The sequence below is a fragment of the Uncinocarpus reesii genome, genomic scaffold, assembly GCF_000003515.1.
Source record: "Uncinocarpus reesii 1704 scaffold_1 genomic scaffold, whole genome shotgun sequence".
Taxonomy (NCBI): domain Eukaryota; kingdom Fungi; phylum Ascomycota; class Eurotiomycetes; order Onygenales; family Onygenaceae; genus Uncinocarpus; species Uncinocarpus reesii.
The window spans coordinates 7,087,261-7,108,945 of record NW_003052500.1 but is presented as its reverse complement, the minus strand read 5'-3'; the positions used below and the strand labels follow the sequence as shown (position 1 = coordinate 7,108,945).

At 49.7% G+C, this 21,685-nt stretch overlaps 9 protein-coding genes across 9 annotated transcripts; 4 read left to right on the top strand and 5 right to left on the bottom strand.

The window, feature by feature from the left end:
* Positions 1–63: 63 nt before the first annotated feature.
* UREG_02674 (uncharacterized protein) lies at positions 64–1,316 on the top strand (the record flags this gene model as incomplete). Its single annotated transcript, XM_002543112.1, has 4 exons — positions 64–216; positions 340–848; positions 993–1,108; positions 1,159–1,316. 4 exons carry the CDS (start codon positions 64–66, stop codon positions 1,314–1,316), a joined length of 936 nt encoding a protein of 311 aa, XP_002543158.1.
* Positions 1,317–1,614: 298 nt separating this feature from the next.
* UREG_02673 (uncharacterized protein) lies at positions 1,615–3,552 on the bottom strand (the record flags this gene model as incomplete). Its single annotated transcript, XM_002543111.1, has 1 exon — positions 1,615–3,552. One exon carries the CDS (start codon positions 3,550–3,552, stop codon positions 1,615–1,617), a length of 1,938 nt encoding a protein of 645 aa, XP_002543157.1.
* A 727-nt stretch (positions 3,553–4,279) lies between these two features.
* UREG_02672 (cutinase transcription factor 1 alpha) lies at positions 4,280–8,229 on the bottom strand (the record flags this gene model as incomplete). The annotated part of the gene is made up of 12 exons (XM_002543110.1): positions 4,280–4,394; positions 4,541–4,591; positions 4,664–5,619; positions 5,691–5,895; positions 5,951–6,379; positions 6,435–6,471; positions 6,563–6,626; positions 6,731–7,262; positions 7,332–7,450; positions 7,585–7,602; positions 7,807–7,831; positions 8,021–8,229. The coding sequence occupies 12 exons, from the start codon at positions 8,227–8,229 to the stop codon at positions 4,280–4,282; spliced, it is 2,760 nt and encodes a 919-aa protein (XP_002543156.1).
* Positions 8,230–8,763: 534 nt separating this feature from the next.
* UREG_02671 (uncharacterized protein) lies at positions 8,764–9,941 on the bottom strand (the record flags this gene model as incomplete). The annotated part of the gene is made up of 4 exons (XM_002543109.1): positions 8,764–9,068; positions 9,174–9,283; positions 9,462–9,651; positions 9,824–9,941. The coding sequence occupies 4 exons, from the start codon at positions 9,939–9,941 to the stop codon at positions 8,764–8,766; spliced, it is 723 nt and encodes a 240-aa protein (XP_002543155.1).
* Positions 9,942–10,983: 1,042 nt separating this feature from the next.
* UREG_02670 (uncharacterized protein) lies at positions 10,984–11,739 on the top strand (the record flags this gene model as incomplete). Its single annotated transcript, XM_002543108.1, has 2 exons — positions 10,984–11,105; positions 11,166–11,739. 2 exons carry the CDS (start codon positions 10,984–10,986, stop codon positions 11,737–11,739), a joined length of 696 nt encoding a protein of 231 aa, XP_002543154.1.
* Positions 11,740–12,175: 436 nt separating this feature from the next.
* On the bottom strand, positions 12,176–15,417 carry UREG_02669 (uncharacterized protein; the record flags this gene model as incomplete). Its single annotated transcript, XM_002543107.1, has 4 exons — positions 12,176–13,050; positions 13,111–13,219; positions 13,273–13,405; positions 13,463–15,417. 4 exons carry the CDS (start codon positions 15,415–15,417, stop codon positions 12,176–12,178), a joined length of 3,072 nt encoding a protein of 1,023 aa, XP_002543153.1.
* Positions 15,418–16,146: 729 nt separating this feature from the next.
* UREG_02668 (uncharacterized protein) lies at positions 16,147–17,573 on the bottom strand (the record flags this gene model as incomplete). The annotated part of the gene is made up of 2 exons (XM_002543106.1): positions 16,147–16,586; positions 16,637–17,573. 2 exons carry the CDS (start codon positions 17,571–17,573, stop codon positions 16,147–16,149), a joined length of 1,377 nt encoding a protein of 458 aa, XP_002543152.1.
* A 447-nt stretch (positions 17,574–18,020) lies between these two features.
* On the top strand, positions 18,021–19,253 carry UREG_02667 (uncharacterized protein; the record flags this gene model as incomplete). Its single annotated transcript, XM_002543105.1, has 1 exon — positions 18,021–19,253. One exon carries the CDS (start codon positions 18,021–18,023, stop codon positions 19,251–19,253), a length of 1,233 nt encoding a protein of 410 aa, XP_002543151.1.
* A 540-nt stretch (positions 19,254–19,793) lies between these two features.
* UREG_02666 (cystathionine beta-lyase) lies at positions 19,794–21,275 on the top strand (the record flags this gene model as incomplete). The annotated part of the gene is made up of 3 exons (XM_002543104.1): positions 19,794–20,021; positions 20,078–21,121; positions 21,180–21,275. The coding sequence occupies 3 exons, from the start codon at positions 19,794–19,796 to the stop codon at positions 21,273–21,275; spliced, it is 1,368 nt and encodes a 455-aa protein (XP_002543150.1).
* Between the last annotated feature and the right edge of the window lie 410 nt (positions 21,276–21,685).

The window sequence follows — 21,685 nt, the reverse complement described above, 5'->3', positions numbered from 1 at the left end:
GATCATCGCTGAGGATGACCGTCAAGCATATTATATTGGACAACAGCTAAGGGGAGATGGGCAATGGCACAAATCATCGACGACAAATCTCAATATTGTATTCCTTTCTTGCTGGAAAGACTGGAGCTCTATCATGACCAACATGCAAACAACCCAGATCCTCCTCCGTTCTTTGTCGGGCTGAATGGCGTACAGGGAGCGGGGAAAACGGTGCTTGTGAGTGCCAAGTGTTACTCCGACCGGAAACTATAACCAGAAAACTTGATCCGGGAGGCTGCTTTTTTACGTGGGCGGAATTCCGCTTGTCCACTCTATATCCCGCTAATCCCCGCTCTCTAGGTAACAACCCTCCGCTCTACCCTCTCCGCCCCGCCGTACAACCTCCCCACCGTAACCTTCTCCCTTGACGACATTTACCTAACACACGATGAACAATTGCGTCTTGCTGCTTCTTACCCCGGTAACCCACTTCTCCAGCACCGCGGCCAGCCCTCCACTCACGACGTCCCACTTGGCAAACGGGTCTTCGACTCCCTGAAGAAAGGACTGCCTACCAAAATACCAGCATATGACAAGGCCGCTTTCAACGGCCAGGGCGATCGAGTTCCGGAAGATCAGTGGGAGCTTGTCAATGATGTTGCTCAAGGTCAAGAAAGAGTCAAAGTGGTCATTTTCGAAGGCTGGTGCGTGGGGTTTCGGGCCCTGCCGGAAGAAGATGTTCGCGCCGCGTGGGAAGACGCAGTGGAGAAAAAGAACAAGGGAGGATATGACGGGCAATTGGCCAATATCAAACTCGAAGATGTGTTGACGGTGAATGAGGCATTGAAACAGTACGACGCGTTAACAGAGTAGGTCGTTATCGTCAGATGCTTTACTTCAGGGGACTGACGATCTCAAATCAAGTCAACTTGATGCATTCATACATATGTATGTTCCCCCCCGGGTGCCTTCTTCCATCTACGATCTACTAACTTGCTCCAACCGATATCTAGAGATGCTTCAAATATCCACAACGTCTATGACTGGCGTCAGGAGCAAGAACGTACACTCCTCGCCACTAAAGGTACCGGCATGACGCCGGACCAAGTGATCCAATTCGTAAATGGCTGTATGTGGAAAAACGGCCCCCCCTTTACTAGCTCAGCTCATGCTATATAGATTATCCTGCCTACGAGCTCTTCACTAGCCGTGTCCGACGTGGTATATTCAACCCGTCTGGGAGTGTGGGTCTGGGATCCCCGGTGTCACATAGAGGGAGGCAACTTCAGCTCACCATTGATGAACGACGGCGGGTCCAGGATGTCACGAGGATATGAACTTGATGAACCATGGCCTAGGATACATCAGCAGGCACCTTGTTTTACATAGCATTCGAGGCTTTCAGGGGAATGTGTCACTGTACGGAGTAGTTGAAGTTATATTTGCTTCCCCCATAGGGCATAAATTCAGTATAAGGTGGGAGATATGACATATGCAGAATGATACTCCTGGCGAGCACGTATAGGTGATATATGCTAGTGAGCAACAAACAGTTTCGCCCAATATACTACTATGAAAACAAATACCAATAGGGCCAGCTTCAATTGAGAATTTTATACAAACAAAGCGTTGCGATCAATCGCCATTTGTCTTAGCCGACTCCTTCAAGCCAATCCCACGACCACGCACACTACCCCAGGGAGCTGATGCGTTTGACGACGACGAGATCTGCCGGTTATCTCGTCTTTGGGTATTCTCGCGCCACCCAGGAGAGTTTGCCCTCCCAGCTTCCGAAGCCTCGTTTAACTCAATCAAGTCTCCATTTCCCCCAATACCCAAATGATCATGTGGTTGAATTGGCTGCTGAAGTTCGTTGAGTCCAGATTTGGCCTTTGTGGCAACTTTGCGAAACCAGCCTTCGATTGCTCCACCGATATTTTCTAACCCGGTAGTTGATGAGCTAGAATGTAAGGTCGATTCAGAGTCAAAAGATATCCGGTCATTGTATCCATGAAAAGAACCCATTACTGGAGGTGGCTGGGAGGATATAGCTAGATTCGGTAAGTGAGCACTAACAAAAGCGTTGAGTTTATCGGGGGCAGGTCCAGGACCGGTAGCATTACGATCCAGGGTGCCAACACCGCCAGGCCCGAATAATACAATGCTGTGATTACGCTGATGCGATCGGCTCGAAGAAGAAATGTTTGAGGAATTCGTTGTAGACCGGCCGCGACTATGCGGAATAGGGGAATGTGAAAAAGTTCGGTGCGTCTGATTCTTGGACGGGGAGGTGTCAAGGTCAGAGTACGCTTCGGAATGCGCCTGAGATTTTCGACGAGCTCGTGGGAAAAAGCCCAACGTCCTTCTAGCAACGCGACCCAGCTCGACCGGCGAGGAGAATCCGTCAACTTCTACCCAGCTTTCATGTTTCCACAGCGGTGCCTGGCTCGAGTCTTTTCCTGGCTGTGAGGAGAAGAATGGATCGTCGAGTCCACCGCTAGATTCTCCGGCCCTAGAAGCCTGTGTAGAGGATGTATTGGGAACAAGAGAGCTATTATCATTAAGAGAATCATCCGCATCATTGGTATCACGATTCAATTGGTTAGGATTATGATCCACATGAATACGCCGGCCCTTCAAAGTGCACGACGCAACAGGTAGAACCACGATTTTCCTCGATTGTATACTGTCACTGGGCCAAAAGCCATTCGACTTCCTCAAAACGGGAAGAGGACAGCCATAACGTATTGAAACGCCAGTTAGACTATCGGTCGGCTGTACTCGATGTATATAAACCAATGAATCGTCATCATCTTGTTCCACTCGTCGTGCTGGTGATGGGGAGTATTCTAGTGAGGTTCGTCTTTTGTAGTTCCCCTGGCTATCAGGCATAGAATCTCCATTGGCTTGCAACAAGAGCTCTCGCTTCTTTGACTGTATAATGGCTCGTCGGTCCTCCTTTGACCCCGGTGGAGTTTGGGTGACATGAGGCCCAGACGGTCCCCAAGTCGCGGGCAACCCGGCCCGCTTGCGACCTCCGTTTTCAAAATAATCGGATTCCGAAGGCTTTCTTTGCCGGGACCCATTCAATGGAGATCTATTGTTCGCGTGAGCATTGCTGGTGCCCATAACCGCCGACGCAAACCCCTGAAGAGACGACCACGACGTATCCAATAAGTCCGCCGCAAATCCACTACTTTTTCTTCCTGATGAATTTGCCGACCATCCGCTCCGAGTCCGCAGGCCGTTCGAGAACGTCTCAGCACCAGCAAACCCTGACGGTGAACGCGTAAATTGCCTTCGTGGGTTCGGAGACACCGTACGGGAAGAATAAGGCGATGGGGTGGCATTTCTCAAACTCGAAGGTCCAGCCGTCAATGTCCCAGTCGCCCCAGGGGTATAGCCCGCCTGCTGGGAGACCGAACCGGCCCCCAAACCACCCGCCTCATCCGCGCCATCCCCCACAAACGATATCAGTCGGCGATTACGCGGGCGCACAGTCGAAGCAGCCACCGAGGTGGCAGAGGTCGAAGAGGAATTGAACGGGTCCAATGGATTCGCGTCACTGCTCATTCCTTAATGCGAGTCGACGGCGAATCCCCCTTGGGAACCTGTCTCCTTATCCAATTTTATCCAATTGAGGGCGGGCGCGTCGAAGCTCCAAAATGAGAGGATTGAAACCGACACGGGTGAAAATGATGTGCGTTTCTCTTCCTTGCAGACAAGCGTAGATTCGGCATAGGGTAGGCGAGGAAAGGGACGACGTAATCCGATTTTCCAGAGCTCAGCAGCTAGCGGGTCCGTCTATTATGATCGGTTCAGGTCACCCTTCGTTTGAATTATCATTCTAATGAAGCGTTCGATAGTATGGCAATGGCGAATAGATCAGGTAGTTCGCGAAAGAAGGCTAAGGTTCATCTCTGAAAGGACAGGGTAGCATGGACAAGGCGCATAGTGGGATTCGCCGTGCCAAGAGGGCAGGACACTTCGTCATCAACAACAGCGCCGGAGGTCGTTAAAAGGGAGGAGAAAGAGTGTGATCAATGAGTATCTGCTTTCATTCTGCTTCCAGTTGCTGTTCGTTCAGCTCTGGAGTGGCCATCTTGCTCGCTGGGCGACACTTCTATTTTAGGAAACCCGTAATGCTTAGTCATGGAATTGCTTACTTAATATCAGGGGCCGATGCGCAGTTGAAGGGGATTTCAATCTTGTCAAATCGAAAGCTGTGTGAATAGTTTTATTATTATCCAAATGGCCCTGACTAGCATGTTGTACTGCCAATGCAATTGGGTAGTGAAATTCAAACAATGAAGATGGAAGCATTAGAAGCTACTTCAGTGAGGAACGCGTGAAAAACAAGAATTTGCGTAGTTGAAGCCTCTGATCCAGGAGCTAAAAACAGGTCGCTGAATACTCTGCAAATGCAAGGGACAGCACTCCTTGCAGTGATTTCAATCCAACTTCCCTAATACAAACATATCAAGTACCATGGGCGGGAACACCCGTCGTCTGAAAAGGCCCCTAGACAGGGAAATCACAGTACGGATAAAAACCAGCTCACATCTGATCCATCCCCAAACTGTCGAGACCATTAATCCCGAAGAATTGGAACCTAAAGCAACAAGGAAATAGAAATTTAGCAAGTGATAAAAAGCAGACTGAAAGATCTGTAAATATAACGTACCAATCTTCGACATTTAGAGTTGGAGGTACAACGGGCCCCTGGCCTCGGGAACTATTACTCCAATTGTCATCCGGACTCGAGGCATCGAGATGCATGTTTCCATCAAACATCCATGGCTGCGTCATCGGCATACCGGGCTGCAGATGTTGCTGATGGGCCATGCCTCCCATGCCTTGCATTCCTTGCATCATCGTTGGGCTCTCGTGAGGTGCACGCGGTCCTCGCGACGGAAGATGTTGCTGCTGATGCATCCCCATCGGCTGAGAGCCCATTCCAGTGGGCTGCAGGTGCTGGGACATTTGAAGTTGGGGATCGACCGCGGTCCCCGAAGATGGCGAGAAGCCAGTGCCAGATATATTCGTGCCGTCAGGGAATAGCTGGTCTGGTTGGAAGTTTTCCCAAAGGGATTGGGATAAATTAGGTGAGTTCCGGGTGACAAGGAAGAAATCGGGCGGCGTAGTAGGCATAGAAAAGGAAGGGTTGAAAGGCGACGTCGGTCGAGTAGTTCCGGTATGACCTGACGGATTCAAAAGCCCATCCTTGGAGCCCCGGTGCTGGGGATGTGGAGATAACTGGAGCGGCCCTGTGGAAGCAATTTGGGCCGGTTGTATAGAAGGTGTGGCCGCTGGCGTTTGCGGTCGAGACCTCTCGTACGAAACTTGGTGAGCAGGGGGGCCGCTGGGTATTGAAATGTCCAAATCATCAAACTTGCGCTTCGGAGGCTCCGGTTTCTTGGGAGGTGCTGCGGCATCATTTTTTGCTTTTTGTTTATGATGTCGCTTCCCTGCTGCTCTTTGTAGCCGTTCTTCCAGCGCCTTGTTCCCAAGGATCGACTCAAATAGGGTGCAAACCATTTTGGCGACAAGCCAGACTTTTGACACTTCCTTTAAAGCGTTCATGCAGATAGTGATCCTCTCCTGCGTCGTAGATACAACACTTGGAACCGAGGAACGCATCTGATATACATGCATAATAAGGGCGGAAAATAAACTGTATACACTAGGTGGGGTTAGTATGCGATTGATACAACGGGAACCGTAGAGAACACCAACATGAATGCGGGGGTATATCTAAGTTGATCATGAGTTTGTAGGTTTTCCACAATCGATGTAATCATTGCTGCTGCTTGGAAGGCGATAGTGCGCGACGGATAGGCCAATCCATCAGGCGCAGGCTGGTGTACACCAGTAGCCGGGGGCATGTGTGCACGATGCAGCAGGCACAGGGTTGTACTGTAAATGTATGGTTAGCGGATGGATAAGTCTAAAAGGTTGATCTGAGACATACTAATAATGGGAATGAAGGAGAGCCGACCAAAAGTGATGCCGGTTCCGCTCCCAATACACTTCCCTTGGACAATTTTGCAACCAATCCGCCAATGCCATATCGCTATGAGTCAAATCCATTGCATTCGTCCTACGATATTTCGAAGCAACCGAATATTGTTGCGAAAGCACAAGACCCATAATCTCGCACAATTTTACGTACTGCAAGAAAAATTGGACATGAATCGGATCAGGAGGAAATTCGGCCGGAGAATCGGCTTCGTCTTCGATGAAATCGTCTTCCGTGAGCATTTCCACATCGGAGTCGTCAATATTAATGTTCACCGGCCGCCCGAGAGCAACGGCAACGGAGCGATCTCGTGTGAAGAGAGTCCACCAAATTCTTTTCCATAGTCGCTTATCTGCTCTGCTTAGCTGTGACGCTTCAACACTATCTCAATTGTGAGCGCATGGCAAATAAGTTCGAGCGTAAATACGATACTAACCTTCTATGCATGCCGGACCCTTGCGCGACGATTATAGCTACCCGTGTCCAATAGAACACATTTTTCGTGACATCTGCGGACGCGTTAATGCTTCAAGGGTCGCACTTGAGACTGTAAGCCTCACTTACCCTCCGGACCCTCCCAGTACCATCCCATCAGGACCAGTGCCTGGACAATGGTGACCCTGTCATCCTCATAATTAGCGTCAAACAGAGATTTCGCCCGTTTATAGAAAGTTGTGGCAGCTGGCGTCGTCGACCCATTCGCATCCCATCAATTGCGGGGTTTGTACAGACTCTCGAACCAGCGAGGAGAACCGCCTGCAAAAGCAGAATCGAAGGAGGATTCTTGGGGTCACGGTAGCGTTTCATGAAACGGCTCTTGCTTATTATAGGAACGGCGGGGGCAACCCATTTGAAATATGCATCCACCAATTCGTCGCAGAGAGACCGTGGGGGAAGAAGGAAGGCTCCACGCTGATGTAGAATATCAATCTCCAAACTGTCCAGCTCTGTGAGGCGGGCTCTCGAACCCCTGATGTTCTCGGGAAGAGGGTAATGCACAACATCGGTAGTCCCATGACGATCGTGGACTAGGATAGATAGATTCGACGACTCCCCAAGGTACGCTACTCGACCAGCCTCGGTGATTGGCGCCCGGGCAAATTTTGGTTTCATGAATTGGACGTAGGAGTGGTTGTGCTGCGCTTGTTCGGCAGCTTGGGCTTCAGTCAGAGAGGTTGCGGGCATTCCATTGACAGGTTTGCTCCGTGGACCTCCCGAGCCCTCTCTTTGAGAGGCGTTGGGGTTCGTGGAGAAGTTCTCGTCACTACAAAACAGAGAAAACAGCAGGCAGGTTAGCCATGGTCAACACGGGGTAGTTATGATGATTGCATACCCGGTTCCATCCTTGGCCTTTTGATTTTTCTTTCTCTTGGGGGTCGGGATCTTGCATTCGATGGAAAACGCGACACAGTTCGTGCAGGGTACACCAAGACTTGCAGCATCACAGCGTACCTAAACCAACGACAATCAACACTCGTTAGCATCTAGGTAGTAATAGTCGAGCAAGGTTGATATCATGAAAGCAACTGAATGATGGACAAAGGGTAGTTGAGGAGCGGCATGGGAGGCAGAGAACCAGTACTAACCTTCCTCGCATGACATGTCTATGCGCGACACAATAACCTTGTTAGCCGTTTCTATCCATGTGTTGCGTTTGTTTATCATTCCCATCCCAACTGGCATCTCAACACCATGCCATTGTTGGGATGAAAGCGAAGTTGGCGATAAGGCAGACCGAGGTACCGAGGCATAAACACAGGGCCATAGAGCTCGCGTTTGATTGAAGAAACACGAAATGCAGAACATACCTCACAAGCTCGCGACGCACGTTGCCTAGAACATAAATACGACGAGGGTCAGTAAAAATTTTATTAATAAATATCATCTCCAACGCTATCCATCGGGAACGATCGCCTCAACGGCCTGGAATTCACCACAGTGGAATCCCCAATTCCACCCCAGAACCGTTATTCACCCCCTTCCCACGCGATATTTCTTTGACCAGAAGGTTTTCGAACTCACCTTCGAAAGCTAGGATTGCCAGCCGTTGTGGATGATGCAGGAACAGAGCCGGATTTGGAAGCGTCTGCGGACGGTGGAGCGTCGCCATCCATCCTCGATCCAACGTCTGCTTCGGCCGCTGGTGTTACGGTCGAAGGCGCCATAGAATCATCACGGTCTGTCATAGCTTGATCGGAGTCGGCTTTCTGGTCGGCGGCGGTGTGGTTCATGGCGACGGGTAGCGGTTCGCGAGAGCAGAGATCGCCTCCATCCACCGTGCAGGCTCACCGGGCGAGCAAATTTGGACAAGAGGCGGAGGGGTTTGATGTAATTGCGATCGTTAGAGCACTGAAAAAGAAAAACCCCAAAGGACCGGGGCGTAACAGAATGCTGCAGCAGTTGGGCGCGCGAAAGATATGCGAAATTCGACGGTGCTGGGCTTTTGGGAGATGGAGATGGGGTCCTTTTGCAGTGGTTGTGTTCTACGGTGTTCCAAGGTTTTTGGGTAGGTTCTAGTTTAATCCCAATAGCATTCCCCCTGCAGTCATCAACGATCAGCAAAACAAAATAGGAGGCAGCCAAAGCAGAGGCCAGGGATATGTTATTCAGAGGAAGAGAATGCGGAGGAATTGGGATCGGAGGACAACGGACTGTTTGGGGGGGAGAGAGAGTCGAGAAACCCCGATGGTGTGGCGACCTAAATAGTTTAAACAAGGATTCAAGGGTAAAAAAGAGATGAAAACACAACAATATCGTCAACTATATCAAGACGTCTGAGCAGCAAGACAGGCATGTTCGTTTTCGCAAAGAGAACGACCTTTGGAGAAACAGCCTGCCCGCAACATTAACACAGTACCAGGCATCACCTCCGCCGCATGTTTCACCAGGATCGGAAACCCACCCTTCTGTGTCCCAAGGCTCCAGAAGAAAAGACTGAAGGATTCAACCATGGTCACTGCGAACGGGGAATCTGGGCGTTTACTCAATACGATAGAGGCATGGATGCGTCTCTCCCGCGGCGGCTCAAATATGGGGACAAGGATTTGTCCCGACTGTCGAACTCTTAAGCCTGTCCGTTAAGAGGTTGAGCTGTCGTTGGACACACTCCTTTCTTGCAAGACACATCCTTGGGTTGTTCCGTCTCTATGAATGCTGATCTTCCAGCATTTCGTACCACACTCCAGAAACCCGCCTCGCATGGGGTCCATCATCGAGATTTGTGTACGTCTTGGAACTTGATTGCCTAACTCTGGGGGAAACAATCTCTGCACGCAGTTTGATAGCCTACATAATAGAGAACCTGATATATGCCCAAACTGCAGGGATCACTATAACTATATCAGACTATTGCCGACCCAAAAGCGACACCCAATTTCTCCATTCTCTGTTCTCGTGGGCACCAAGCCATTGACCAGCAGAACTCGCTGAGGGTGCATTGGCCAAGCCATGTAACAGTGCGTACGTGCATGGCTCTGCGGCTTGCAACCGACCAATGCTTCGATCTTCTCGCACAGTTTCCCGTGTGAATCGGGAGTTCAAGACATCGACCTCAGCCATGCGCTTTTCCAAACGTGGAACACTGTCGAGGTCGAACTTGCCCATCCCCGGGTGATACCGCCAGGTGAACAATGGAGCAAGACGAAGCCCACAAGCTGGTCGAGATTGTTTTGGTCATTGAGCGAATCTTGAAAAGATGCTTTGCCGGCTTGAAGCCACCGCCAAAACACCATCGAACCCGCCACTCACAGCAGGGAAAATGTAAGCTAGCAATCAGGGGTGAATGCTTGGCCCTTTCACATGCCGAACCGCTGGATCTCGCCTTACAAGTGATGGGGTTATCAAACCTCTGGATATGGCTCTGGAGCCTGGGATCATCATCGTGGAACGAGGGAGCGGTCCAGTTGACTCCAGGTTTTGCGTCTTCTTGTCTGTCCCGAAACATCTGGGATGGCTCTGCCTCTCCCGCGCAATTGGAAACCGGCGATGTTCGTCACATCTGCATGGCCTGCACATCTCCTCCGCATGCTGCACATGGCCAGTTGAAGACCCTGGATGTGGCGCTTCCCCACACCAGGGACGGGAATCGTCCGAGCCAGCCCTAACTTTTCGATCCCAAACTTGCGCCGGACCGTTAAGCCAGTTGTTTGGAGGAACTTTACGTCCAGCTTAGAGTTCCTTTCAGTAGCGAAAAGGCCATGTGCTCATTATTCATTATTCGCTTTCTGTATCATGGAAGAAAGCGGATGATCAAGCTCACCGGCTGCTGTCCTCTCACATGAGTGCGCCCTCTGTACAAAACAATGCCTTGTGGCTCTTCACGTCATCATCAAATAGTATAACTATTGCGGCATAGCAAGCTATTGCTCTTTTCCTTGTGTGCCCACCACTTCAAAACTCATGCATCTTCCATTAAGCCCAAGGCTCATTTGCGTGCAGTCAGCCAATGGCCTTGAACTTGCGGTTTGAGAATTGGAGCTCATTTTGGGGTTTTCTCAACAAGCAAGAAGCACTTCAGCAGTCCTAAAGTCACAGTGAAAATGGTACAAGACCAATCGTGGAAGCAGGCCCAGGAATGGCTAAAACAAAACTCCCTGCATGTTAAATACAGACTCATAACTATATGTTGTCATGTCCGATCTTATTTTTTCCATGTCACATTGAGCTTGGACTTGCTGATTTTTGCTCTTGGGGCCAATTCCACCTCGCCAACTCGGCCGACTTTGCAGTTATTTTTGGCCAACCTGTCTTCCATCGTGAACAAGTTCACTAGTTAACGATTTGTTAACACTCATCCCAGTCTTACCCTTCACTATGGGGGAAAAAGAAGGGCCAACAAAATACCCCGCTACCCAACGCGCCCTTCAGCCCTCGCACAGCTTGGCAGGGACTGTTTTGCAGTCTTCCTCCAAACGATGTCGAAGTGCTGAAGGGAACCACCGCGTCAATCTTCTCGAGAAAGTGACAAGACACAAGCAGCAGACTCGATGGACCCGATTATCTTCACCCCGCGGTTGAAACTTACCCTCGTTACAAAGGCGGAAAGAGGAAGTCCGGAACTCGAATGGCTTCATGAACTGCGCAGCAGTAAAGAGGCCACGTGGTGGAGGTAGGGTGCTCTTTTGTAACTGTCTCGCGCTGTCGAATTCCGGCTGATCTTGTGCCATAGCATTCACGGCCAGTCGAAATCCATCGAGGACACAGAGAGCAACATGAAACACTATCTGCCAGCCGGCGGAGAAGAAAATTCATACAGAGTCGTCTATGTTGTGCACAAAATCCTTGAGCCGTTAGACTCTGCTGCCGAAAACCAGGCACACATTAAAGACCAAAGGGAAAAACCGACAGAAGTGGCTGGCCTGGTGATTTTGAAATCTTTGGATGCGGGCAACCTTGCGATACCAGAAGAATTGACCGTACCGGCTGCGGCGGCGAGTACAACGCTGACGACTGAACTGGGGTACTCATTTTTGCCAACCGGATGGGGCAAAGGGTATGCGACCGAGTCATTAAAGGCAGTGCTCGAGTCTTGCAAGAGGGCGCAATCCTTTTGGGCGCCTTTCTCGAAGGTCTACGTTAGAGCGATTGTGAACGAAGAGAACCCGGCGAGTCTGCGAGTGATGGAGAAGGCTGGAGTGCCAAAAAAGGGTGTTTATGTGGCTGAGGGAGAACCTATTTTCCTTGCTGGAAAATGGCGAGGCATGGCTAATCTTCATATTTATGGCATGTATCTGATTGAGTGACAGAAGGAAGTGGAATATTCAGGAGATGGAGTAAACGGTCACACAAGCCCCCAATTGACCAGGGTTCTTGTTCTAGCTGTGGTACTACTATTCAACACTCTCCTCTTTTTGAAGCAAAAATGTGCCAGTACTCTGATCAGAGGTTCATGTAGTGACTAGGAAATACAAATTAGAACAATGGTGTCTAGGCAAAACAAACTCTGTCATAAGTTATACAACAATCTATGTATCTAATATGCAGTAAGATGCGCAACAGTGGAAGCAAACATCACCTTGGCTCAGAACTACCTATGCAACAAATCTTGGAAAACCCAAGCGCAAACTGCGCTAGCATAACTATATGTTCATATATGAGATACCAGTATTAAAATCCTTCAAGAAGCCGGTCCAAATGCTTAAAATGTAAACCCTGAATCACAGACAAACAAAGCGGCTGTTAATTAGCCACCTTTTTTATACCGTCACCAACGCCATTCTGGACTGAGGCGTGTGTCTCCCCGTTGGAAGTCGTAGGCGCCTTACCGTTTCCCTCTGACGGGACGTACGCAGTCTCTCCGCCGCTGACTTCCTTCTCAAACTCAATACCCGATATAAACACTTCGCTCAAAAACTCCAAGCCGGCCACAAAAACAGACATTCCGCTGGCAATACAAAAGTGACTAATCGTCGTCCCAATGTCAAGCCAGCTACCCTCGTCGCGAACCATGTAGAAGAAGTTTAGCGTCATGACGTCGCTAATCGCCATCACAATCATAAATAGAGCGGACGGAGCAACGCCAAGCCGGTGATTTAGGACGCCCAGATTCGCGCTGATCACAGCGAATGGTATTAAGATCTTGAAAATGAGGAGTGCGGTCTGGGCGAATGGGTTGAAGACGGGGATGAGTCGACAGACGCTTTCGAGGGAAAAGGAGGAGATGGATGCGATGTTGCCGGTGCTGAAGAAGGCAGATTGGAGGAGGAAGAGGAAAAAGAGCGCAATGCGGGCGTCAGAGAGGGTTAAGCTGCGGTAAGCGTTTTTGAAAGTTTGCATCGTGTAGGGTGTCCCGTCACGAGTTCTCGTTTCCTCGTTCGCATCATTTTCAGGGCCGGTAGAGGAGGTGGTCGAACTCAAAGTATGCTCGTATATCCTGTGCTCGAGTCGTACCCATGTAAGGAGTGATACGCAAAAGGTAAAATAAAAGAGCCCTTCGTAAGAGATGGTGAGGATAATGAAGGTTGGAGAGAAAGTAAGGAAGATTATGACTAGCCGATGAAGATAGTGGCTATTGGGATAGAGTCTATGAATCAAAGGCAATAGAAGGGAAGAGACTAAAATCAAAAGGTTGTCAGAAAACGTAGATACATAGGGGAGCGGTGATGGCCTCATACCCATTGCAACCCAACCCATCACCTGGTTTCCTAGTGGCAGGCCTTTTTTCGCCTGTAGAGCCGTAATGCTTGACCTTGTAATAATCATGGTAAGTAGAATCACCCCGAGCTACGTAACTGTTAGCTGGGGATAATAATGTACGAAGTGAATGATTGGCGTACTTGGATACCCATGATAACGCGAGCGGCGTTGGACGAGGATTTTCGGGTCCCATTCTCTGATTGAGTAGTAAGGCTATCCTCAAATACCAAATAAAGGAGTCCCGTCGCAAGCATGAGTGCGCCTCCAGTAGTGCTGAAGTTACTGGTTAGTATGCCATGCACCCAGAGTTTGGCTGTTTGCTACACTTACATCATGTTGGAGTCTTCGGTTTTGAGGACTGGGAGTAGAGTGAAAACACTCAATAACCCGCATCCTACGAACCAAGTCGCTACGAGGAGTTTATTGCGCGATAAAAAGCTGAAGCCATAAAAGACCGGCCAGAAACCCGCAATCAGGTAGCAGGCAGTGTAAATTTCTCGGTGAAAATAGGATTGAACCAAGGCCTGTAGGATTCCGACATATACCACGAGTTGTAAAGCGAGCAGAAAATAACCTGAAAATGACTGAATATGGCTGAAGAGAATCTGCCGCCCAGCGTTGAGCGCTCGTCGTTTGGAAACCACTTCTTCCCAGAAAAACACTGGGAAGATGGCATAAGCATAATACCGCCAGGACGACTTCTGCACCCATAATACAGAGTATAGACCGATCAGGCACGAGGAAAATACCATCATGCTGAGGGTCGTCCGGACGGGTTGGGAGGATTCGTGTAGAACATGAAGATCTATGACGGTGATCAAAGCGTAAGCAATCCATCCTAGATATCCGGCGGTGACAATGGCCCGTAAAAATAGCCAGTCATAAGTTTGCAGGTAGCGGAATCCGCCCAATGCTTCCTCCAGAAGTTCCGAGGAACGAGCAATTGCATCCTCATATTTCTTTCGAGCAATCAACTCCTGTATTGCGGAGATTTGAGCATCTGGCGAACGGTCGGACTCTGCAAACGGCCCATATGGCTGGTACCGCAGCGTGGAAGACCTCTTCTGCTCCTCTTTCACATGATACATTTCGAGCACTCCTTGCACGTTGGCTAGGGCTGCTTTAGCCTTTTCCTTAGGGGTACCATCAATATAATCAAGGGGTAATTTCCCAACAGAGTTGACGGGAAATTCCAAGCCGACCAGATACGCCATGAGGGCAGCTACATCGGCCTGCGCAACGTCATGTCTTTGAACATGATCTAAATTCCAGTCCGAAGAGAAACCATCCTCGTGTCCAGAAGCGGTGCCCCAGTGAGAAGTTTTCGGTCTGGCGACCCCGGAGCCCCAGGCAACGAGCGGCGTACGGGTATTATCCGGGTGCCCATCACCGTGACTGCCCCAATCACTCATGCCATGATCGGCTGTAAAAACAAAAGCGGTTTCATCGTCGCCATAGAAGCCCTCCACCAACTCCGCGATCTCACGCACTCCTTGATCCACAACTTTGATATTATGTAGATATTCCTTCGAGTATGGCCGATGGAAGTGCCCAGAAGTATCCAAACCTAACAGGTGCAGAAAAAATACTACCTTATCCTCTCTCAATCTCGCATTCAACGCCGCATCTTCCCGTGCTCTCGCGAACAGCGCCTTGACTTTATCAAACACCCATATATCCAGTTGCGTCGCATCCTGCGTGAAATCTTCGGCTTCATCTCCATATGTCTCCGCATCAATCCTTCCGGGAACCGCACCCTCCTTAAACATGGGGAGAATATCGGGGCTCCCCCAACTCCAAGTATGCCTGCTGCGATTGAAGACACTGTCGAAATTGACTGGATTTAACTTCCATCCTGTAGTCACCGCCGAAACGTCCTCATACAGCCCCGCAATGAGCGCAACGTGGCCCGGTCTCGACTCCGTTGGAACGCGGGTGTGTGACACGCCGAATGTACCGTGGTGGAGGACGCGCGAACGGATAAACGGGGCAAGTGGCTTCGGCTTGAGGTATTCCTCGTCACAATTGGAAACATCAGGACATGCCTCTGGAGGCGGAGAAGGATCGGGGAAGGACTGGAATGCTTTGTCTGCACGTAGCCCGTCGCCGACGAAGAGGAACAGTCGTTTCGCGGGTGCTTTGGCTCCCGGGTCGCGTTCTACGCCATAGGCGCGCATGCCACTCACAATTGGACTAACGAAATAGATATCGAAGATCGAATAGGTGTAAATCAAATGGAAAACGATAGCCAGGGTCAAGAACCCTACGCGACCAAGACGAGCCATGGCTGGGAGGGAAAGGAGAAGAGGCGAGTTAGCCGACTTGGGGTGCTAGGATCGCATACAGCGAGAGGAAAGGACACCAGACGGGTTTCAGATGGCCCATGAGAAAGGTGTAGAATGAAAGAAAAGTGGAAGAGTCAACTGGCGGTGGTCATCTCCTCGCCCTTTCGTCGCTCTGCTGCTTGACGGAGCTCCAAGAGCGCGAAATTGTTCCTGGCGGACGAGCCCCGGCTCCTGATTGGTTGGTGATGAGTACCTCCTGGTCCGGAGAATTTACGGTGCAGAACAGATTTTATCTACAAATGACAACTTGATTCCACAATATTCGCATATATAGTTAACTAGTCTGATTAGGACTGAGCGAATTATCGATACTGTATGTATGCACACCAAAGGAAAGAAGAAGTCCTAAAAGCCAAGACGTACAACGCCCACCAAAGGTCTATTTGCTATCTGTCCACTTCTTAGTAAGAGTATCCGCGACCCTGCTGTAGAATTTGGACGCGTGTTGCCTGGAAAACGTGATATCCACCGTAAGGTAATCTGGCAGGATTTCAAGGAGGCCCCTGTCACGGTTATCGTCCAACAGCGGCATGTACTGGAACTCCGCTGCTTCAAGATCAGTGGTGACCTTGTTAGCAGAATCGTCAGCTACAGCAAGCTTGAAATGGAGTGCTACAGTTAAGCAATTAGCATGGCAGCGTAAAAAGGCTTCAAGCGGTTAGAACGTGGTCACTTACTGCCATTGAGACCAGTTTGGATGCAGTCGTACAGGTAATCTACATCCCGTTTCTTCACGTCGCGGATGATTAGCCCTGTTAGGTCGCTGTAGAGATCTTCTTTTAGCTGGGCTATCTGCAGTGCTTGTGCTGATTCGGCATTGGCAGCCATAATAGCCCTCGAGGAACTAGGTCCTTTTCCGGTGCTTCCGGGGATCCTTGACTGTTCGCTGTTCGCGGCAGTATTTCGAGCAGCCGTGAGCTTGGCTTGCAACGCTTTGATTTCATTTTGAGCCTTAGATAGGTCGGATGTCATGGCCCCAATCTTGGAGTTGAGGTTAGACACTTCGTTGTCGCGCTCAGCAAGTCGATTCTGAAGCGTCCGCGACTCTTTCGCCAAACCATGTTGGGCAGCGAGTTCATTTTTTAGTGACGTAATAAGCGCATTGGATGCTTTGCGATGTTAGTTTTCCGGGAAGATAGTGATCCGAGAAAGGACATACCGGCAGTCATGCTTTCGCATTGTTTCCGCAGTTTCTCTACATTGGCGCTAGCTTCAACGATGCCGACTTCGCGTAAGCTACGGTATCTTGCCTCAGCACTCTCCAGTTTCTTTGTAGCATCGCCCAGCTTTCGCCTTAGCATGACCTCATTGGATTCATTCCCCGCATCCATTTTACTGATTGTTCTGCGTCTTTGGCTGGGTGTTGTGGGCACTCGCCCAGGAAGGTCACGTAATAAGTTCTTCAAGGGCGAAGAGAGCGCGGGGGGAGATTCATAACTATCGTGTCCGGGCACAGCCGTTTCGTCAATCTCCAATGGAGCTTCTTCCTCTTCCTCTTCCTCTTCTTCCTCGTGTCCATTGACAGGCAGTCCTTCCGGCTCCACGGCCAGAGTTGCTACTGCAGCGGTCGATCGTTTCGCCGTCTGTCTGGGTTTTGCAACCGCTTTGTTTTCCCGCGTACCGGTAGGCGTGTATTCAAATTCTCCATCTTTCACAATCCCCCTTTCAGGGGCTTTTCTTCTTCCACGCCGTGTTACCGGTTTTACCTCCGGCTTTTGCTGCAGCACCGCTGTTGTTGTTTGTGGTGAATCGAGTTCATCTTCGGAAAATCCTTTGGCATCGTCATGAGGCTCTCCGTGCTCCTGTAGGGAATCCGCATTTTCAATCTCCTCATCGGTCTCGACCGATTTCTGTGGTCGCGTCGCTGCTGATCCAGATTTCGCACCGCGCCGCTTAGGTCCTACCACGACTGTAGATCGTGCCTTTCTTTTGGCTGTTTTGACCTCAGTTGTTTTCACCGCAGTAGCCTTTGGTCGACCTCTCAATCGCTTCGCTGGCGGACCAGCCGTGTCAGCGTTGTTGTCGGTGTCACTCAAAAAGCCATCGTTGTTGTCCACGAGTCCCGACAGTTGCGTGGCAGCCTTCCTTTTCGGCATATTGCAAGAGGGTCAGTATCTGATTGTTTGCAATGGCTGTTCTTCCGTCTCGCTTGCTCGCGACTTCAAGATCGAAGTCGCGTCTGTGGCGCAGAGCATGTGACCAGCCAAACCCAGCTCCAGCCACACTAAACTCCATTCAGCCACGGCCCGGGTCGATATCACAAGCCGAGACTTGAAGCTTCTCAACGGCGAAATTCGCGAGCAGATTCGGCATGAGGATGCCTTGAGTTCTCGGGAGAGCATCCACAGTATTATTACCTTGCCTTTTCGCCTGGCGTTTTTCTATTGTTCCTCTGCTCGCTTGCGTTTCGCGTGTCATTATCCCTCCATTGTTCCCCTCCTAATCACTAATTTATCATGGCTTCCGGAAACGTGCGAAGATGGCAGCAGATAATCCAGGAATTAATTCTTATAGCTGGTACAGTATGGAATCACTCCACTATAATGCATTCTCCTATATTCATACATGCTAATCTTCCGATTCAGTCTCTTTCCACGTACTTCGTCGTTCGATTTCTCCTATCGCGACTAGAACTCGACCCTGAGGGTCAAAAGCACGAGGAGGCTAAGAAGAAATCGGCCGCGATATTACGAAGGCTAGACCGTGGTGAAGATTCAGATGACAGTTCATCAAATCGCAAGAAAAACTCTCAAGGCAGCAGAAAGCAAGACCTTGTTCTCACCCAGTATGAGCAGGCTATTGCGATGGATGTCGTGGCGCCAGAGGATATCCCGGTTTCTTTTGAAGATATCGGTGGCCTTGATGATATAATTGAAGAGTTGAAAGAATCGGTCATATATCCGTTGACGATGCCCCATCTCTACCGATCGTCGTCGTCTCTGCTAAGCGCTCCTTCCGGGGTTCTTTTATACGGCCCACCAGGATGTGGTAAGACAATGCTGGCCAAAGCATTGGCTCATGAGAGTGGAGCCTGTTTTATCAATCTTCATATCTCGACTTTAACCGAGAAATGGTACGGGGATTCGAACAAATTGGTCAATGCCGTCTTCTCCTTAGCCCGAAAACTGGAGCCAAGTATTGTGTTCATAGATGAGATCGACGCCGTACTGGGCACTAGAAGGAGTGGGGAGCACGAAGCCAGCGGCATGGTGAAGGCTGAGTTTATGACACACTGGGACGGATTGACTTCGGCGAGCGCGACGGGACAACCGCAGCGCGTTATGATTCTTGGAGCGACAAACAGGATCCAGGACATCGATGAAGCGATTCTGCGACGCATGCCCAAAAAGTTCCCCGTAACCCTTCCGGCAGCCGCCCAGCGACTGAGAATATTGGCTTTGGTTTTGAAGGACACAAAAATCGATAGAGAAAATTTCGATACGCAATTACTCGTCCAGGCTATGGCTGGCATGTCCGGCAGCGATATCAAGGAGGCCTGCCGCGATGCCGCCATGGTCCCCGTTCGTGAACTCATCCGATTCAAAAGAGATACTGGAGGGCTAATGAGCTCAATGAACCCCGACGAGGTACGAGGGCTGAGGACCGATGATTTCTTCAAAAAGGCGGGTGGTGTAAAGCCTGCCAGATCTTTCTCTGGGGCCACACAGCCAACAACTAAGAAGCCACAATCCGAGAAGGAATGGTCTACGGAATCAGAGCCTGATACTGTAGAGACCAAACCTGAGCTCGTTCCGATCGCGGATGGGCCAGATTGAATCGCCAATCAGAAATGTATAGATTTATTCGGCGCATTCAATTTTGGGATGGGATTTGTTGCATATATGACCGGACACTGGGCAAGCATGTATTTCTGTACTAAATATATAATGGCGTTGGGAAGACCAGGTGGGAATACAATGCCGCAAGACTTGGTTAATCACTAGATCTATCCTCAATCTCCACCGCTTATTTCTCTTCAACTTGTGTGTGCCTCGACATCCCATGAAAAGTCAAAGCTGTGTTCTGCAGAAACGTTCTCCTCACAGAACCTTTCCCGTATTACCTAATCCAGCAAACCGCAATGACGCGATTTTTTAGCAGTAGATTAGTAGCCCGCATGGAACTCCGCCGGGAAAAGGCGTCGGTTTGCTCATCTCAGTCTCTTGCATCTGCATTCTTTTTCTGTTTAATTCCATGCCTCCTGAGAAACTTTAGCTATCCAGGAATTCCCTCTTGACTCACTCCAAAGTCAACTTCCCGTCCCAAGTCTGTCATTCAGTTTTGCTTTTGGTTTCGCCCACTCCCGCTTTACAGTCATGTCCAACTCCGAAATCTCTCCCAGCACCAATGGCGACCATTCTCCTGCGGAAAACGTCAGTGTAGTACGGAAAGCATTTTCAAAAGTTGACTTGGCTGGTCACCATCTTCCTCCGTCCCCAGCACCGTCCAGCCCGCGGACCGGACGGCGGTATGCACTTGCGACAGAGCTGGTTTATACAGAGGGGAATGATCAGTATAAAGCCAGCAGTGTACCGATATATCAGGTAAGAAGTCATTCGCTATCGATCTGTTCGAACCATACTGACTTCAATTTTGATAGAGCGCGACCTTCAAACAATCATCCGGCGGTGGTGGCGGTGAGTATGACTATACACGATCTGGAAATCCTACCAGAACGCACCTCGAACGACACTTGGCGAAGATCATGTCTGCACAACGAGCGCTGGTAGTCTCGTCGGGGATGGCTGCACTGGACGTTATCACTCGCTTGTTGAAACCTGGCGATGAAGTCGTCACGGGTGACGACCTGTATGGAGGCACACATCGCCTATTGAAATATTTATCGACCAATGGAGGAATAATAGTACACCATGTCGATACGACAACACCCGAAAGGGTGGCAGATGTCCTTGGACCGAAAACAGCCATGGTTCTGTTGGAAACCCCAACGAACCCTTTAATAAAGATTGTTGATATTGCTCGGATTGCTGCCATGGCGCACGAGGTTAGCCCGAACGCCTTGGTTGCAGTCGACAATACCATGCTTTCTCCTTTACTGCTGAACCCATTGGACCTGGGAGCTGATATCGTCTATGAAAGCGGCACAAAGTATCTCTCAGGTCACCACGATTTGATGGCGGGAGTAATCGCCGTCAATAATTTATCCCTCGGAGAAAGGCTATACTTCCCTATCAACGCATCCGGATGTGGCTTGTCACCGTTTGATTCCTGGCTGCTTCTTCGCGGAGTTAAAACCCTCAAAGTCCGCATGGAGCAACAGCAATCCAACGCTCAACGGATCGCCGAATTCTTAGAAGAACACGGCTTCCGTGTTCGATACCCCGGCCTAAAATCACACCCACAGTATGATCTACACCGATCTATGGCCCGCGGTGCCGGTGCAGTTCTCTCATTTGAAACCGGCGACGTGGCCGTGAGTGAACGTATCGTCGAGAGTGCGAAATTATGGGCGATCAGTGTCAGCTTTGGATGTGTGAATAGCTTGATCAGCATGCCGTGTCGCATGAGTCATGCTAGCATTGACGCGAAGACGAGACAAGAGAGAGCGATGCCAGAGGATTTGATTCGGCTATGTGTTGGCATCGAAGATGTGGATGATCTGATCGATGATCTTCGAAGAGCGGTATGTGAGACGTATGCTTCATACCTATGACATGGCTAACATCTGCTTTTCCCTACAGCTCGTTCAGGCAGGCGCTGTAGATGTGACGCTTGATGGATTTCAAGCTACAGGCGCATATCCTGAAGGACAAAATTCAACAGAGGCAACATCGTGATCTGTATTGCCCACTTTGGCCTGCTCAAGTTTATTTTATTTTTTATTTTTTTTCGTTGACCGCTGGACTGGGGCTCCTGATGGGATATGGCGTTTGGCAATTTGAAACCCATTTGAGAAAGTATTTATTCTTTTTTTTAACGCATAATTTGAACGCCTACCTTGGGAGGGGAGCCGACCGGTCTTATGATGGAATATCTAAAAATATCAGTGTAGAGAAAACTGGTTATGCTGTGCTAAATACGAGCTAAAAGTGGCCTGGAGATCAAGCCATGATCCAGAGGACAAAATTTCACATAATGAAGTGCTTTAAACTATAAAATAAGATGTGTTAGATTCACCATATCATTTGGAAGAATAAAGCACATCTACATAGAATTCTCTCTTCTTCTAGTATGAGTTTTCCGACTC